The sequence below is a fragment of the Poecilia formosa genome, unplaced genomic scaffold (genome assembly GCF_000485575.1).
Source record: "Poecilia formosa unplaced genomic scaffold, Poecilia_formosa-5.1.2 Scaffold652, whole genome shotgun sequence".
NCBI classification, from domain to species: Eukaryota; Metazoa; Chordata; class Actinopteri; order Cyprinodontiformes; family Poeciliidae; genus Poecilia; species Poecilia formosa.
Window position 1 is genome coordinate 137,971 of NW_006800591.1, and position 19,650 is coordinate 157,620.

A 19,650-nucleotide genomic window follows, 5' to 3' on the forward strand; every position below is an offset into this window, starting at 1 on the left:
ATATATATATGTATATATAATGCAGAAAGAGAGTTTCAGTTTAATTACTGCTCTGAATATGTTTTTCAGCCTTAATTAGAATTTATTCACTCCAGTTATCCAATTACTCAATTAGCTGACAAATATTTGAATAATTGATTCAATAAATCAAGTTTATTTGCATAGCACATTTCAGCACCAAGGCCGTTCAAAGTGCTTTACATCATAAAAATACAAAGTTGTAGATTCATCGTGATTAATCCTATTAATAGGTTCAGCCCCAGCCACCTCAATTGTTTTGCAGCGAGAACAATGATTACGTTGCAGACCGTCGTATTAATAACAGTAAAAGACCAGCAGCGTTATAATTACTCGTCCCTCCAGTCTGTGCTCGTCCTGCCGCGGTCCTGTTAGATGACTGAGCTCTAATCAGTGGGCAGGAAGACATTCTTGCGTCTGAGCAGCTCTGCCTCCACATTCCAGTGTCCTTTGTACACCAAGCACCCACTAAGTGTGGTTTCACCGAGGTCACGAGGTGATCTGCAGGAAGACCGAGTTACAACTTCATCTCTCAACAAACCACAGATATGCTGCCGTTTCCTGTCAGCCTGCAGGCCGCAACATGCCTGGTTGAAATATCTTCTACAACTAACACAAGAACGTGGATCACTTGGATCATCTAACCTGGAGAGTAAAGGGAAACGCGTCTGCATTCTTGTCTGCTGTCCACTAATCTTTACATCAGTTACTGCAGATTTCTTGTTGAGCCACTCTGTTTTATTTAAGAGCAAGGAGAACGATTTGTTCTCTTTTTTTGGAAGTCAGTGTCACAGTTTTCAGTTTTTTATGTGATCTTGACTAGTGAGAAAATGTTCCAAGAGATGTATAATGAAATCTGTTGTGTTACGCCCCATATGTGCAGACACTCAGTGTAAAAACGGAGGCAAACAGTGGTGTGTGATGGAGTTTTCTCAATCGTCTCTTTCTGCTTTTACTGAGTCTTTAAACTTTGTGTCAATTGATAATTGAACTCAAAGTTTACGTAAACCAAAGTGAAAGTCAGATTTTCTCCACAGGTCTTGGAGCTTTTTCTCTAAATTACTTAATGCAATAATTTATGTATTAAATTTTAAAAATTCTTCCACTTAATCACAAAGGAAGAAAGTAAACAAAAAAACACCTACGGACTGTCTTTTAGATGATAAATGAACTGAACTCATGCAGCACTTATAGACATCAACCAGGAAGTTAAAGCTTGGGCACAGATTGGTCTTCCAAATGGACAATGACCCTAAGCACACAGCCAAAGTGTTTACAAAGTGTCTCAAGGACAAACCAAGTTAAAGTCCTGGTCTCAGTCCAGTACAGAATCTGTAGGCAGTTCGGAAAAGGCGTCATTTGAGACGCATGTTCTACACTGTACATGCTGCTCCCTTTTCCAGCTTCGTCTCCTTCAGCTTCAAGTGGTCTTAAGTGTTCACCTTGGCAGCAAAGCGCTGACGTCTCATTACCACGATAAGGTTCTTTCCTGTTTCACAGACGAGGGGAGGGTACTGTTAATAACACAGGAAGTCCCACGCCTTACCTCATACGGGGAGGCCCTGTTTGTGTTTACATCATCAGTCTACTTTCACAAAAAATATATATATAAGTTTATCTGTCCTTTGTTTTCATAATTTCGGCGAACAGTGTCTGGATAAACCTACAGTCTCATGTAGGCACTCGCAAACCCACTGGACTTACCGAGCTGGCGTCATTTTACTCTGGAAAACTTTGTTAATCAGTTCAAAGTCTGTGGAGCGCCTCCATCGTTCTCAGGCCCTGTGGCAGCAAAACTTCCAACACTGCGCCTGGGAATTGGTTGGAGAGTTTTGTGCTGATGTGCTTTGTTTGGATGTCGCCTAACGTGTTGGTGCCATTATGGCCAAACATCTCTACTTTGGTCTCATTGTGAGTAGAGAGTCATTTGCAGTGTGAGAAACATTTGCTGCTGCCAAGAGCCACATGGAGACCCCTATGCTTGATTATAATAAAACCAGACCTTCATTTTATGTGTCTTTAGTCTTAAATTTCATTCAAGGAGGCTTTTAAAAAGTCTTAAGCTGAACTGGCTGAAACCTGAAGATACCTGCAAAATGTTAGGTGTGCATTTCTTTACAGAATTCAGTCAATATTTGTTGATATATACATTTTCTTTTCTTTGGCACACAACCTGAATATCTAATGAAACCGCAGAGCAACGAAGGATTCGAGGCTGGCTTTAGATCATGTCAAGGAGGGAGATGTAGCTTCAACAATCGCTGTTTCTAAGCTGCTGGCATGAAAACCAGATTGCTTGGTTGGGGATTTACATTTTTCAGCTCCATGGGAACCGGAGGACCTGGGCTCTGTGTCTCCAGGAAGGTGTTCGTTCTGTTTTTTTTATATCTCTGCTGCCATCTCACGCTGCAAGTTTAAACAGGAGAACCGGAGGGAATGCCTCAGCCGTTTGGCTACAGCCAGTTGCAGCAGTGAAGAGGGGCCTGATGGGTAACTGACCTGAGGCCGGCCGGCCGACCTCCTCACGCCGCGTGCAGCGAAGCTTTTCCGACAGAAGTGTGTCTGGGAGATGGAAGGTCCTCAATTCGCCTGCTCTCCAGGTCACTGCAGTGTTTGCAGACACACACTCCGACACCGATAGCTGCACGCCGGTGTGTGTTTTACAGCAGCTTGAATGAAAACAGATCTGACACGCTCTTTGTTCCTCATTCATCTCGTTTTAAATAGCACTTCCTGTCGCTGCACCAGCGGCCTCGCCGTTGTTGCCGTAGTGTTAATTTCATAAAAGAGCTCCACAAGCCAGCCTGCGCAGTCAGATGACCTGCACAGAGTTTTCTTGATATATTTAATTTTTTCCTCCTACATGACAACGTCCCGGGGCAATTGTGGCTCCCCGCCCCGCTGCACCCCCCTGCTGGTCAGGGGCGCACCCTGCAGCACCGATGCCCTTTCTGTTTTCCTCCTGACTCTGAAACGCCAGAACGAATAACAATCGTGCCTGGGGAAAAAAATAAAAAATTAACGCCCGGCTCAGTCTTTGTCTCAAAGGTCACGCACGATTGCACTCAAACACTCAAACACTCTCTCTTAAACCCTCAACACAAACTTAAATCCCACCGCATCCACGACTGCTGCCTCCAGAGGAAATGAACTCTCATCCCTCTCTCTCCCTCTCTCTCCCTCTCTCTCTCTTTCTCTCTCTGTCTTTCTCTCTCTCTCTCTCTCAGTCTGGGAAGAAGAAAACAAAATGGGTTTGCGGAGAGGCTGAGTGCTGAACCTCGGCAGAACAATGCCGACTGACATTTCTCTGCCTTATTTGGCGCCCGCTGATAAGTAAAGTCGATACCGCTGCTGCCGAGCTGCACAGGACGTGATGTCACTGGTCCTGGCCTTGAGCAGCCGGCTCCTGCACTTTTTTTTTTTGACAAATACTGACTTCCACAAACATCACAGATTTGCTCTCGCTGGGGCACGACGGAAAACTCTGAACTGCTGAATTGGATCCGATTCTTACTTGAATTCATGAACAATATTCATAAAGATCTTAGAGCAGCTTTCTTGCTTTTCTTCTGGTAGCAGCCGTTAATTATTTAGACTGGGAACAGGCAAAAAGTCCACTGAGAGAGCTGCTGGAACTAAAAGTTTAGCTAATCTCTTAAAAGCCTCTATTATAACCTCTTCAGACTTTACTACGAAACGTGTAGCTCCAAGTTAATTGCAGAAAATTTGCCTATTTGATTATTTTTCATAGAATGTTGAAGAAAAACGCAGAAATACCTAAACGCGACTCTACTGACACACTATTGGCTGAGTTTTACAATCAAACAGCAGCATTCTTTTTTCCTTGGCACTGACTGTCTGACTGTAGACGTTAGCTTCTGTGGTAGAGCTAAGACTGTCTCCACTGTGTGTATTAAATCATATGAATGTATATTTGGTGTTTGAAGTATGAAAATAGGCAGTCATAAGCCTTGTTAGAGAGGCCTCCAGTATTCATGGGTTTCAGTCATTTGCAGGCGGCTCTGGTCCCCAACTCTTGCAAATACTTTGCTCTTTCTTATAGTTTTTAATCCCACATTCTCCTTTTCTTCAAACTTCCTAATCTTTTTCTTTTATTTCTCTTTCACTCACCCTCCTGCTTATATTTATTATTGTTGTAAAATCAGCATGACATACCTGGAAACGTCTGTAATTGTCTCCATAACATTTCGTGTAGGAACCCTTTTACTACCATGTTGGACTCGGTCTGTCCCACCACATACTGTGTTTACATCACTGTAAAAAAATGTTTTTTTTTAGAGCCCAGATTTCAGATGATTGAATAGCCCCGGTTTATTTTTGCCTCTCATTAAAGCGGTCATAAAATAACTTTATTAGAGGCTGATACAAGCTGCCTTCCCTGTGGGCGACTGTGTCATGCTGCAGAACGGCGGCAACGCAACAAGCTAACGAGGGGCAGGTTTAGAAAGAAGCAATCGATTCTGCGAACATATGGCTGACCTAGATGTCAGAGCAAAGTCCTTCAAAGCACTTCAAACATCCACACCCTGTAATTACCAACAGCAAATAGCTGGTTGTTGTTAAAGTGAGGAGGGGTTCACTTCCACAGCTGTAGGCTCATACAGTAGCTGTCTGTCACTAAAGATGCTATTCTGCTCCCGGGTTGTCATCACAGACTAGCTTACATGCTGTGTGAAGTGCTCAAACTGCTCTGACAGAGAACTTGGTGCGTTTTAGCTGAGGAACATGCAGAGAGACAACTGTGCTGCAAACAAATCTCAGCTGCAGTTTCCTGAAAAACCAACATCTTCTGTGTGAACTCTCTGTTTTTAGAAGAATCCATTCATATCCACCTTTTAAAGTCCTGAAAAAACGACAACAATAAATTGCTGCGTTATAAAGTGACGTCACACGCACAAGATCTCGTCCCCCAGCTCCCTACGAGGCGATAATGACTGCTGTTGGTTCTAGCGCTCAAATGGTCAACATAACCTGCTAAATCTTAATGTCTGGATAATTTATAAAAGAAAAAGGGACGCAGCGCTTTGCTACTAATTGTCAACACTATGGCAACTAGATAACAAGGTCCAAGGGTATCACATTCAAGAAGTTGGTAAAAAGTTTTAATAGAAAAAAATAGCAAGGAAGAGGGCAGTAGGTCAGTTATGCTAGCTTGACTTTGACCACCTTAATATTTAAATGTGCTGTAGAAATTCAATGTTTTGGCTCAGTTGGAACAAAAAAGGGCAATCAACACAGCAGCTCTCTAACAGATCATCAACAGAGCAGATGTTTAAATGAACTAATCAGCCACCGCTAATAGCAGCGGTAACTAATCTACCACAGCGCTCATTTATTAATTATCGCAGGATAGACATCAAGCCTGAAAACGTGATACTCTGACAAACTGAATGGTCTGTTCTTCGTTTGGGAAATGTTTACGTGTTTATGGTGTCGAATCCTGACACATTAGAGGCATTGTTGTCGGTTGCTATGGCAACGGGTCTGCGCGTAGGGTATAAGAAAGAATAAGAGTGTTTTTTGGAGTTATTCTTAAATGGTTTTCCTGCTTGATTTCCCTTTTCTTTGTTTCACTGCACTAAATTAATAATGCCTGCTTAATAATGCCTGCATCTCCAGATTTCATTTTGTTAAAGGAATTGTTCTACCGCGACAGCGCCACTATAATGGAAAATCAAACAATAGCCTTTTTACCATTTGTGTACATCTGTGAAGTTTCCAGATGTAAACAATAACATCCAACCTTTCTATAGTAACAACATTTCTAGATATCCAAATAAAATCCATCCGTTCTTGCTTTTGTTTTTTCCCCCTTTATTTAAATGTCTCTGTTTTTTTTGCAGACCTCTCAAAGAACCGGCTGAGCGACGTCCCCTCAGAGGTCTGCCACCTGGTTGCCTTGGAGACACTAAACTTGTATCACAACTGCATCAGGACCATCCCAGACAGCATCATCACCCTGCAGTCGCTCACATCGCTGAACCTCAGGTACGCACATCCCTGTTTAAGCAAAGGCTACGCCGTTACCTACTTACACCGGGCTCTTGGCTCGCCTCTCTACACAGAGTTAGCCTGTCAGCCACGGTGAGAAAAACACTCTGAAATACCATCATCTTCCCAAGAAAACTCCTGAAGCTTAGTGCAAGTTTACGCAGGGGAAAACTTGGTTTATTGGAGGAGCAACAAAGAGATGACAACTACTCAGAAACGTAAAGAGGCTAGCTAGCACGTCTGCTAACTCTTAAACATTTAACTGAATCAGTATTCTTTGGTCTTTTCTTTCTTCATGTGATAAGTGTTTTGGTGTAGAGTTCAACTCGTCATCATTTTTAAAGGGGAGTTTTTCTTTTATGTTTCAAATGACATTTTTGGTTGTCCTCATAATGCTTGAGCTCTTTAAAAACACATTTTAACACCTTTCAAAGCCAAAGTTCTGCTGAACCACAGCAGTCTGTTCCATTTGTGGTTCAGAATAACAGGAAATGTTGACCTCTGGCTACTGCTTTGCTAAATCGTTTTCATTCGCATCGTAATGATGCACTTTTGGGGTTAATAAATATGGTTAAAATGGTGTTCAGAGAAATTGAAACAGAAAAAGTGGAATTTTGGGTATAAAAACAAAGAGGGCTTTGTGGGGCACTGGCAGAGATTAAAACTGCGCATTTCCGAAACGCTGACAGGAAGGCTGTGTTTGACTCATTACACTTGAGTACAAGCAGACAGACAAAAATAAAACCTACTTTGCTTTTTTTTTTCCTTTCTAGAAATCTGTATTTTTAGCGTCTTTGGCTAGCAGTGCATTACACCAGATTAATTCAACTCAGTGTAACGTCACACACTTTGATAGGAGAACATTCTGAAACTAGAAAGATCAGCATTAAAAACATTAAAGTGAGTGTGCAGCTGTGGACGGCTGGTTTTCGAAGGGCTATTTTTTGTTTTGTTCCTTTAAAGTTGACTCATTTGAGGTTTCACAGTGTGTGGTGAAGGTGTGTGTGTGTGTGTCAGTGTGTGCATCTCTGTGTGTATTATTGTGTGTGGTTTTGTTTTATTTTTTGACTCGTAGAAACGGTTCCACACGGCTCTTTTACTACTAGGTACATATGTTTCTGGAGGATTGTTAAAGTGTTTCACATGTGGAAACTATAGAAGAAGACGTGAAACATTTCCTCTGCTTGACTAACAGTGTAAGAGCTTAAGTAATGGGGTGTACTTGAACCTGCTATTATCTACGACTAAAACTCTTATTTTGAAGGGTGAAAGGAAGTAGTTCCCTATTTTGTTCTGTTGGTTGAAGAAGTCTTTAATTAGATGGATTTTGTGGCTGAATACTGGGTGCTGGGTAGAAAGCTGCTAGAGCTGAGAAATAGTTGAAGGAGCAGGAACTGGTTGTTAAAATAAAGTTTCTCATTTTAAGAAGATTTTCAAGTTGTTCAGAGTTTACCCAAGATGACCTGCTAAGCTAGGGGTTTCTAGGGCAGTCAACCAGGGGCTCACTGTGTTTTTGGGTTACAAACACTAAAAGGTCCAAATATGTAAAGGTGCACGAGCATCGTAATTTGGAAATACTAGTATTTGAAGCCAGTGGGCAGGTGAGGGTTGGTACCCCCTCACATCCAGTTCAATGAGTCAATTATTAACCTAGCTAAGTGTCTCTTGTGTCACTGGTGTTTTTAAAAGACCCTATTTAAGATAAATTACACCTAGCCTGGTGGGCTAAAATGAAAAAGGTCGTCAGATTTTACTTCTTCACTGAGCTGCCATGGAAAACAGCAAAATACTTGAAGACAAGGACTTGCTATATGTTAGCAATGCTAATGTTTGCGTCTGATTTGGGATTTCCTGCAAACAATAAACTACCCAGTTTATAATGAACATCCTAAGCTAGCTACACACATTTAACCCACTGATTAAACATAGCCTGTCATTTGGGAAAAACGTTGCTCTACATGTGAAAATAAAACAAAAAAAAAAATGATTCTTGGTTGCCCCCAAAACTTTGTCTGGTGAGCTGCATCTGTCCTCACTTCCCCAATAACTTAGCTGTTATTTTTATAGTTTGTTTTATCTACAAACTATGTAAATATCCTTCATGATTTTTTATACAAGCCACATATGAATGATTTTTGATAGTCTTCCTACGTGTCAGTGATGTGTGTGTGTTTGGGTTGCAGTCGGAACCAGCTGGGCTCTCTGCCGTCGTGCCTCTGCGGTTTACCTCTGAGGGTCCTCAACGCCAGCAACAACAAACTGGTGAGCCTGCCGGAGTCCATCGGGCAGCTGCACGGCCTCATGGAGCTGGTGAGACTCTCTCAGCCGCATACCGACTTCACTTCAGTCCTGAGATTGCTTGAGACTAGAGATGCACTGATTAGACATTTCCTGGTCCATACTGAGTTCAGCTCGTTTCTGAGTTCTGACGTATTCAGATGTTGATCAGTTCCGACTGGACACATCGACATGTAAAAGAAAAACCTGTCTACTGGTTGACATCTATGGAGAAAAAAAAAAAGATTGAAATTCTTTGTTTTGATGCAAATTTCATTCAAATGAATGAGGTGGAGTACATGCTAATTTGACATAATAAATCCAGAGTCACATTTACTCAGTAACGTTTTGGAATAGTGTAGATTTAGCAGTATTTTTACTGTGCTGTACTTTTTACTTTCACTAGAGTGATTTTATTATGACTCTAGCCACTGTGAGTAACCTCACTAAGCCTAAGTAAGCAAATGATTAACCAATTGATCGTAATCACAATGTTTTTGGTTTTAAAAAATAAAATAAATGTTCAAAATATTTTAAACTTTTTGGATAGTTAAAATATCTTCCAGTGCCAAAGCGGTGTGTCCTTTACAAAATTAAAGGTATTGAAAGTGCGACCTTGCATTACTTGTACGATACAATACAATAGTATTGTTTATCACACACACACACACACACACACCTGCAGTTTCTGTTAGTCTCATGAGTTTTATATTGAAAGAAACTGACTCGGAAAATGTGCCTGACGTTTTTATTTATTTATTTTTCCTAATTATGTTTTTTACTACTTATATTCAATTTGGTCTTTAAAATACCAACATTTCCACATAGCTTTATAGTTTGGTAAGTCTGACGTAATTTTTAAATATTAAGTGGTATTTATTTTTTTTAATCAGTTTCTCAGTACCTGAATCACGTTTTTACCAAAGACTTTTTTTTATTACTCTTACTTGAGTATTTACTTGGATGTTTTAATTCTCTTTAGTCAGATCAATATGAAAATAAAACTTGTGTTAAACGGTTCATGATATTATCCGGTATTCTTAAGCATTCTACTTCAAAAAAATAAAATAATAAAAAACATTTGTCAAATCTTTGAGGATGCTGTAAATTTAATGCTGTTTTATGTGCCGCAGGACATCAGCTGTAACGAGATCACGGCCCTCCCCCGACACATCGGCAGACTCAAAGCGCTGCGGGAGCTTAACGTGCGGCGAAACCTGCTCTGCGTCCTGCCGGAAGGTGAGTCTGTTCCCTCTCTGTGCGAGGTTACGCTTTCCGTCTTGGTTGCTCTGTCTTTCTCTCTGTGTGTGTTTAAACTGCGGCTGTAACGTCAGAGGCGACGGGCTCCTTTTAGACCACAGAGTCCTCCGTATGCTCTGCCACACCCGTCTTGGCTTCCTAAAATATACCGAACCCCCAGCGTGACCGCGGGTCACCCTCTGGTTTTCAAAGGTCCCAATCTGCTTGGTGACACCGAGAGAACCGTACCTCTCCAGAAATCATCCGCAGAGACTCGGATTAGACGTTTTACAAAGCAGTCTGGTTGTCGAGTCTTTGACTTTCACCTAAAATGTCCCGAATGTCAGCAAACTAAAGCAGCAGACCCTCAGGCAGGAGAAAACCAAAACATCTCTATTGTTTCTAATAAACTGTGTAGAAGAAGTATCCACCAGTGATTACAAATGTCATTTTGAAGTCTCAGGCAGAACTCACCCTATTTGGTCAAGAGAATTAGAAACATGGTTGAATTAAAGCAAATATCCTTCATAGTGTCATGTTTAGTGGAAAAGAGAGCGTTGGTATCTGAGTAGAAGGAAGAAGTTGAGCTGATTCTGAGGGTTTGTGGATGAGAATCTGTTATCGAATCAGACTTGTAAGCATTTAAACGGACAATATTATGTAAAATCAACGTTTGCATCATGCCAACGTTTACTTCATAGCATATTTAATTGTAGCAAACAGAAAACCGAAAGACGTCTCAGAAGCGAAGGTCTCATTAGAGTTTACTAGGCACAGGAACATGNAAGAAGTTGAGCTGATTCTGCAGGGTTTGTGGATGAGAATCTGTTATCGAATCAGACTTGTAAGCATTTAAACGGACAATATTATGTAAAATCAACGTTTTTTAGCTTTATGATGCTTTTCCCTCATCAAAGACACCTGGAGTGTTGCTTTGATTCTTCCATGTTTGAGAAATCCTTTAATCTCTCGTGGCAGCCATTCAGCTGTTCAAAATGGCTGGTTGGACCTAGCTCCGCCTTCAAGGACGAAGCTCCTCCTCAGGGCTGCAGTTGCAGCTCCTTCAGACTAGCTGGCATCAATTAGCAAACACCTGGAGGAACTTCACATTTGCTGAGCTCATTATAGGAGCTACTGCTCAGTGAAGTGTTGGTAAAGTTAATAGAGGAGAGATGTGACAACTTCAGAAAGAGCAGGAGCTTCTTAAAGAGACAGACACCCAATTTCAAGACATTAAATTATAAAGTCAAATTGTTTTTAAATCATACTTGATATATATAATAGGCCTGTCACAATAACAAATTTTATTGGACAATAAATTGTTTCAGAAATTCTTGCGATTTATATTGTTGTTTAAGTAATATAACAGTGATGGCAAAATAATAATGAGAGAGAACATCCTAAGAGATCAGTGAACTTTAAATTCTAATAAACATTTAACACTGCAACTGGAAGACATTTAAATCAACAAAAGAAGAAATCAAATAAATTTTGAAGTCTTTGTAAACAAAATGGTCCTTCAAAAAAGGTCTAGTTGAGATCAAACTGAAGACTTTAATCATCCAGTTTTTGGTAAAAAGAGAGAAAAAATGGATAAATGATAAATCATCCCAATGGAAATTGAGTTTGTTTTAATTTATCATGCGATTAATTAATTTATTGATTATTGTGACAGGCCTATTTTGTAACAACTAAAGGTGAGATAGGTGTCACTAATGTGTCTGGGAAATGCGTAATCCTGCCCCTTTTAAGTGTAGCTTACTAGCCCAGACACATGAAAGAACCTTTAAAGATAACTTAAGAGTGATGTATTCTACTTCTGAACGCCTTTTGTTTCTCATGCCAGCTGTGCTGGTTGTTTTACTTCATAGCATATTTAATTGTAGCAAACAGAAAACCGAAAGACGTCTCAGAAGCGAAGGTCTCATTAGAGTTTACTAGGCACAGGAACATGAGGACGTCTTGTTCCCCGTCTGTGTTGTGGTTCCTTTACAGACAGTCGATCAGAATGATGAACGACTCCGGCCTGTTAGCTGGATCTTTCGCTCTGCTCTACCTCTCCTCCCTCCTCTCTTCTGTTTGGATTTACCGCTCCGGTTTCCAAACCGGGCATATATGCAGCCCTCCCCCCGCGCCGCTGCCATCCTCGTCCATCGCAGACCCAGACGGGGAAGTTGTTCTGGGTTTAATATCCCGCCGAGATGCGAGACCACCAGGGCTGTTCAGAACCTGGCCAAGCTCTGGGCGGTGAAAGCATAACGTTTGGGAGTGAGGCTCCCAATGTGAGGATTAAACTGCAGCAGCGGTGGAAAAATCCTCCTCCTCCTCCTCATGGCTGGAATCTTCATCATGACACTGAGATTGTTTTGATTAGTGGCGCTGATGCTGACCGTAGCCATTACCGTTCTCTGAACCGCTTTAAACATCCTGACTGACCTCACGGCCACATGGTTGTTTACGTTGTGTGAATTTCATCATTTGTGGAATATTTCTACATCTTTACTGCAACGATCATTTCATTAGCTGCTTGGCTGACATTAGGACCACCAGCATGAGGTTGGAATAAAGAAAACCTGTCAGCTGGAGTCTGGAATACAAATCACGGTTTACCCCAGTGGATTATAAGCCTGGCGGGCCGCCAGGCTTTAATAGCTCCCTACTAAGCTAAATATTGTTGGTTTATTTTAAATAGGGTTTTATTTTATGCCCTATAGTGTACAAAAAAAACAGGGTCTGTCTTTTTACACACCCTCGTCTTTACCAGACTATGCTAGTAACTGTAAAGACAGATTAAGCTAGGTTTATAGGGGGTACGCACCCATCGTGCTGCCTCAGCTTGTTGCTTAATATTCCCAGATTATGATGGCTGTTCAAGCACGTTTGAATTTTTGTAACATTTAACATTTTCTAACACAAAACGCAGTGGGCCGCTGGTTTGCTTTAATAGACCCCCTACCGTCGGGTTTAGCAGGTTTCCTGGCAGAAACTTCACAAATGTTTCCTGCGACTGGTTTCTGTCCTCAAATGGTAAAATCAGACTGAGGTTGTTGTCTAAATTTAATAAACACGGCCAGACATCATTTTTATAATTTCAGATTAACAAAGAGAAAGTGCTAATGTCCTCCAACACGCTCTGGGGTGTGGAGTTTGATTATAGCGTTGAGGTCCAAATGAGCACCGACATTGAAATCAGTGGTGCAGTGAGATCTCATTGGACTCTAACAAGCTGCAGATAAGCAACAAATCAGTCAAACGCATGAGAAATGAAAATCACTTCCATTTGGACAACAGTTGTTAAAGAGACGCTCGGCTTTAATATTGATGGAAAGCCGGGGTTTTGAGATACGCTGCAAACATTTGACTAAGCAGCTGGTTTGCACCACTTGCTTCTTTTGCCTGTTTTCTGGTATTTCATAATCAATTTTAATTACTGTTGCTGTTCTTGCTTTGCCTGTTTATTTTGGATATTTAAAATTAAATATTTTTTCAATTTTACATGTTCGTTAGAATTTTACGTTTTTTTTTAATCTTTCAGTGGGTATTCTAGCATTAATAAGGTATTATTATTATTATTATTATTAATATTATTACTACTGAAAATGGTTTCACAATGATATCGTTTATCGCAATAATTTCTGGGGAAGTTCTGCAAAACATGTGACAGACTCTTATTCTGAAGAAAGAAACATTGACAAATAAAATGAAGGCTGTTGATCTGGCTGCCAGCTTTCAGTTTCAAAATCACTTGCAGTATTTGTTTTGTTTTAAATGACTCACTGCGTGAACAAACTTAGCTGCATTTCCACTGACAGTACAATTACACAAATCAGGAATACAAAAATACACTCACTTAACAAAAACACGGCAGATCTACAGGATAGATAACGTTTCCTGCTGTAAACTTCTCGTGTGTTGGTCCGTCCAGGTTATAAATAGTTCTCATGACATCATTGACTTTGCTAATTCCACTTTTTTTCTCTCTCTCTCTCTAAACTCCAACATGAGTCGAGCACAATTTGTAGGTTTGAGGGATTTAACGAGCGATGGCGTTCAGACGAGCAGCAGCAGCAGTGGGACGCTCTGCTGCAGTGATTACAAGCCTCTTTGGAAGCGAACAGCAGCTTTATTGTTCTCTCTGGAGGGAAACATGTTGGTGATTTGAGCTAAAATTCAGCAGAACACTTTTAGCTCTCAGTAAATGTGTTGTTTTATTGGTCTGGTAAACGTTTTTATGCCGGAGCCGCCTCCAGGAAGTTTTATAGGTGCAACTGATGTTTCTGATTTGCACCCTTCCACCAGGGTTAATGCGCTCAGATTAAAACAAATGATTCCGCCGTCGCTTTAGGAGCCAAGCGTGGTCGCACGTTTCCTCCGACCAAACCGTTGTTTGCTTAACTTTTAGGGGAGCGTGCTCGCTGCTCGGGAGAGAAAAATGAACCTGGAAATAAGATAATCTTGTTTCTCTGAACGCTGAAGAGTTCCCTGACGTTCGCGTTTCTCTGTGTGTTTCCTCAGACCTGGCCGACCTCCCGCTGGTGAAGTTCGACTTCTCGTGTAACAAGGTGTCCACCATCCCAGTGTGCTACAGGAAGATGAGGCAGCTGCAGTCGCTGCAGTTAGAGAACAACCCACTACAGAGTCCACCTGCACAGGTACGTTCACAGAGCACTCCAGCAGGTTTACTGTGCTTTTTCCTAGCAGCTTGGTCAGGCAGGACGGTAGGTCTGTTTTTTTTTTTTGTTTTTTTGTTTTGTTTTTTGTTTTGTTTTTTGTTTTTTTTGCAGTGCCAGAGGCAAATTTGATATTCTCCTCCCTTTATCTTTATTGGATTAGTGGCAATTTGGACAGGTCACGATCATTTTTAGGAGACAAAAATGACGAGGAGAGAGAAGAAACGAAGAAAATTTCAGAGAAACACAATAATCTCAAAGCATGAGATTCGACCCAGTAGTAAAATGTATTCCATGAAAAAACAAGAGTACAAAAGACAGCTAGCTGCAAAAATACCTCCTTCAATTGATTCGCCTAGGAAAGAGACAAAGTTAAACGCAGACAGATGGAAACATGAAGGTCTAGCTCCTTAGGAAGAAGTCGCTGCTAAACGTATTGGCAGATAAGATGCAGCTTCTGTGAAAAAAACAAACAAAAAAAAAAACAGGAAAAGAGCTTAAAGTTTCAAGCTGAAATGAGAGAATGTGCTGAATTGTAGAGTAGTAGGAGAATGTAGCAGAGTGAGAAACAGTGCTTTCCGCTTGTTTTCCAGCCTTCAGGCCTTTAGCAGCAAAGCTACAGAGAACACTCAGGATAACTTAAGGCACTAACTGTAAGACATGCTGTCAATCATGCTTGTTTAGGTGCTGCTCAAGACTGCCAGTTTGCTGTAGCTGTGCTAACGGCAGAGAAACAACCTTCTGTTCCAGAAGAACTGTTTATCCTCTGTCACTGACAGCCATGCTAACCAGCCTTAGCATTCTTGGCAGGCTATCTGTAGAGAAATTGCTATAGCATATCAGAGAGCAAAGGGAAGGGTATGAGCAGCACATACACAAGTGTAATTGACAGCGCTAAGACCCTCCTCCTGGCTCTTGATAGGTTGTTTCTAACCAGTTTCTGCAGATGGCAGTGGGACACCAGGGGGAGGAGCTTTTTTTTTTTTTTTTCACAGATTGATCTCATTCTACTGTCAGGACATAGTGACAGTTTTGACAGATATAAAAGTAACCCACCTAAAAGAAACCTAAAATTAATAGGCTTCCCTTAAGTAGGTGAAATATTCTCCTGCATTAATAATGAAAAATACTGTTTGGTGAAGGGTCTTTTTATACAACAATAGATGTGCCAATTTTACTCCATTTCTCTGTGGGTCTGTTAAATTTCTGTACAGGAGAGCAGAAAAACAAAGTGACAACATAAAACAACAAAAGCAGAGCTCTAAATAAAGGTTTGTTACAGATATCGGTTCAGTAAAAACACTTTTTGATCTTATTGTACATCGAGGAATGAAGAAAAGTCAAACCTACTTGAAGCATGACTGACCGACGGCTTGGATCGGTTGTCCTCCACCTTGTCCTGATCAGACTCTCTGTTCTCCGTTTCTGCAGATCTGCATCAAGGGTAAAGTCCACATATTCAAGTATCTGAGCATTGAGGCGTGTCGCAGCGAGAAGATGCCCGACTCGCTGTACCTCCCCGTCATGGAGCGACTCAGTTTCACTCGTCCCTCCACTGGCAGGTACGTCGCACAGGGGAATGTTTCTGCAAGGTGCCTCTCATGTTTTTTTTGTTTTTTTTTTACGGTTTTTCTTCCAGAATTAATTTCTGCTGTTGACAAACCACCAGAAATCGGGTTACAGAAACAGCAGTAGAAAAACATCTGTCTTACAGAGCCACGATTAGTCATACTTGAAGAGAAACAAAATGTCAAACATGTGTATGACATTTTGTATCACAGTGAAACTTTCTCTCTTTCTCTTTCATGTATTCAGTGTCAAATTGGAACCAAACCTGTTAAAATCCTTTTGTTATTGTTCTGGAAGGTAAATCTGTTTTTACCTAATCCTAGACGTTTCTATGGCTTTCACATTGCTTCTGGCTTGCAGTGCAATCCTCCTCAAACGGAAAGATGTCTGCCCTCCATCTCAATTCCAGTGGTTGCAAGATATTGTCTTAAATTGGAAAAAACTCAGATATTTACTCAAACTGTCCGCTGATAGATGTGAAAACTCATGCCGTCGTTTTTTTGAGAGCTTTTCTGGATAATTGAAGCTACGCAACAGCAATACTACACTGTACTGAAATCGCCTCGCATGTCTGTTAATGTGCAAAAACTACATGAAAAATAAGAATATCCTGAATCCAAACTATTTAAACGCCATATTAACATTTTCCATTAGTTGGGATTTCAGGATAGACCACTGAAATGTTGGTCAGACAGATTAACACTTTAATGCTTCAGCTACATAAATATCCATGTTAGTGACATGCGTATTAGTGATGTCATCACTGTGTCACATTGTCACACAAAAGCCTGATTGGTAAAAGAACCATTCTGAACAGCAGTCAGATTTTTTTCTGTCAGTTTTCTGGTTTTGTGAAACCAGAAAATCGAATATTGTATTACCTATAATCAACGACATGCAATGTGTGTTTTTGTTGGCTTTTGATGTAAACGATCGCAAATCAGTTTTATTAGTAACAACTGACCACATATTGTGTGTAACAGGAAGAAATCGTTTTAAGGAGACTCTGTAATTATGGAATTGACAGTTCACTGTGCCTAGCATCTTTTATTGACCATTAGCACAGTTAGCATTGCTAACTAGGAGTCTCTGTGTGTATTCCCTAGAGACGGTAGATCTAAACTTATATTTCCAAAAATGTGACATTTCCAAATCCAGCTCATTTCATGAGAAATAAAGACTGAAAGCTCAGAAGGACAAAATTTAGTTAGTGCATTTAGCATCACTGATCCCAAATGTGGCTAACTTTGAGCTAACTTTGAGCCACCCACAGGATGTAAGGAGAAACAACGACCTCAGCTTTCTGCTCCGTGTTACACTAAACATCCACTAGCAGTGCTACTGATCACTAACAGCTACTGATCTTAGGCAGGAGTTTGTTCACCCTAGTCAAGCTAGTCAAGCTACCGAATTAATGTAGCTCATCTTTTTTTGGAGGCTTCATCAACCCGGGGGATCAAAGGTCAGGAGACCTTGGCATTGATATTATGAAAGTATCTCTACAAGGACATTTTTCACACATTCGTACATTATTTACATGATTTATCCCTTAGCTTTTTAAAACCAACTAGCTAGGCAACGACATCTTGTTGCCAGATTCAGTATTGTGTCTTTGTGCAGTGACAGTGAAGTAAGTCTAAATCTAGTTTACTTGTTTAAAGAAACAGGAAACACATTTTATTACATTACAATTAGTTGCAAATGATCTGCTTATGTCGCTTTTGTGCATTAATAAAACTGCTTGATTTAACTGCAGCCCTCAGGACTCTGTTCTTGATTGCAAACGTGATGGAATCAGGAATAAAATGAAAGTTATAAAGTGTGATGGAAGGACAGGAAGAAACGAAGGGAGAAGCAAAACTAAACAGAGGGCGGGAGGAAGAACAAGAGCCAGAAGTGCTTAAGAGATGAAAAGCCTGTGTCGGTTTTCTGGCCTCTCAGCTGAAAGCGAGCCCAGCTCTGAAAGTGTCCGGCTTCACCAAACACTTAGCCAGAACAGAAAATGTTTCTATTCTCGTGTAGAAAAGTGCCGTCATGCTCAGCGGAGCAAACGCATTCTATTTCTGTTCACGTTTTCCATGATCCCCAGTCTTTTTTGTTTTATTTGGTTTTCCTTTATTTAGCTTTAGAAGGGTTTAAAAGGCAGCAGATATATTCTGCCGCTAAAGATGGAGAGAAGAAGGGTGTGAGGGACTGACCCAGAAACGGTCCACATCCAGTTCTAATGTAGAGCACAGAAAAAAAGAACCCTAATGTCACCATATGCTGTATTTTCATTCAACTTGTTTTAGCCTCGAGTCCAGAAGGAACAAAAGCTAAAACTCATTTTCTGAATGTGCAGCATATCGCTGTAAAAACCTTTCAAGTGGATACAAGTATAAAAATTAGCATAATCAGGTTGTATATTCTTTATATTTCCAACTAGAATCTCATGATGACTGTCATTTTTCAAGATGGCCGCCATTTTTTGAGCTTTTTAAACCAATTATTTCTATAAATGTTCCCCATTTTCATGAAATTGAGGAACTTTGTCATATCATCTGTTTTTGACTTTGGTAATCTTGTTCATACAACTGTAAATAAATGTCAAGCAGTTTAGCATTAGCTTATGCTAATAATTTTTTATGTGTTTAGCGGTTTAGCATTAGCTTATGCTAATTTTTATGTGTTTAGCAACCGCATAGCTAAGACACCTGCTTAGCCTAACTTCTTTTGATTAGCTGTTCCCATCACTGGGAACGGCTGCTGCAGATTATTTCAAACATATTTAGTCCACAACCTCCATGGTGGCCATTTTGAAAACTGTTAAAAAGTAAACAGAAACACAAAATCAAGAAAATTTATACAATTTGTCAAGGTCAGAATATGCAGGACACAATTTGACAATAAACAAATTAATTTTAATTAGTGATTTAGAGCAAAGGTTAATGTCTTATCACAACCATGGCGGCCATCTTGAAAAATTCAAGAATATTTCTATTATGTTTGATCTGACACCAAAAGTATTCATCTGTGATAAACAATGGCAAATTCAGTGGAAAAATACACTTTTGTTGACACCCATGGCGGCCATCTTGACTTTTTCAATGTCTTTTTTTTTTTTTTTTTGGTCAAAAAAGCCTCTGGGAACATCTTGTGTTAAGACTTACTCTTTTATCCACATGCAAAATATTTTGCTGATTCAACTACCTGCTGCACTGTCAGAAAAAACCTTTATAATTAAACCATAAAAAAACCTATAAAGTATTAGCAAACAAGCCTGGACTTCAATGATGTTCATTGATTCCAGTGTCTTTAAACTGTTTGGGACGTGTGAAACCTTTACTAAGCTGCAATAAAATCTAATAATCTCTTATGAATGTGTTATTATATCCCAAAACATAAAATACAATAAATAAGGAAATAAGTTAAGTGTTTATTTCCTAAGTTGTGTAAAAAAAAAAAGAGAATCCTGTAGGAGAGAGAGGAAGAAGCGAGAGAGGGATGGGTTGGTATCTTCCTCTGCTTCAGTGTGTCGCTGTCACTCAGTCGCACACACACTCCCGTGTGTGTGTGTCAGGTGTGTAACCTGTGTAATTTGTGTGCAGTGTGGAGGACATGGAGCAACAGAAGAAGCAGGACAGCGACTCAGGAGTCGGCAGCGATAACGGAGACAAGAGGCTGTCTGCCACAGAGGTAGGTGGTGCGTTTGTGTCGCCATGGTTTCATCCTCGCATCCATCTGGATTTCTGCTTTAATCAGGCTGCACCTGCTGTTCATGCTGAGGATTTAGCCACATTTTGTGTTTTACAACTTTTCATGTTTTCTGGATGTATGATGTCAGTTTTAGGGAAATACTAATGTTTAATAACTGAAAAACTGAAAT

At 40.4% G+C, this 19,650-nt stretch overlaps 1 protein-coding gene across 7 annotated transcripts in view; it reads left to right on the forward strand.

Moving 5' to 3' along the window:
- Window positions 1-19,650, forward strand: part of lrch1 (leucine-rich repeats and calponin homology (CH) domain containing 1) — a 69,943-nt gene that overhangs the window by 22,854 nt on the left and 27,439 nt on the right. For all 7 annotated transcript variants that reach the window (XM_016666054.1, XM_007542047.2, XM_016666052.1 and 4 more), the window contains exons 2-7: window positions 5,883-6,027; window positions 8,214-8,340; window positions 9,441-9,546; window positions 14,062-14,198; window positions 15,648-15,778; window positions 19,373-19,460. In XM_016666054.1, coding sequence (XP_016521540.1) covers window positions 5,883-6,027; window positions 8,214-8,340; window positions 9,441-9,546; window positions 14,062-14,198; window positions 15,648-15,778; window positions 19,373-19,460 — 734 coding nt within the window. The remainder of the gene's footprint in view (window positions 1-5,882; window positions 6,028-8,213; window positions 8,341-9,440; window positions 9,547-14,061; window positions 14,199-15,647; window positions 15,779-19,372; window positions 19,461-19,650) is intronic.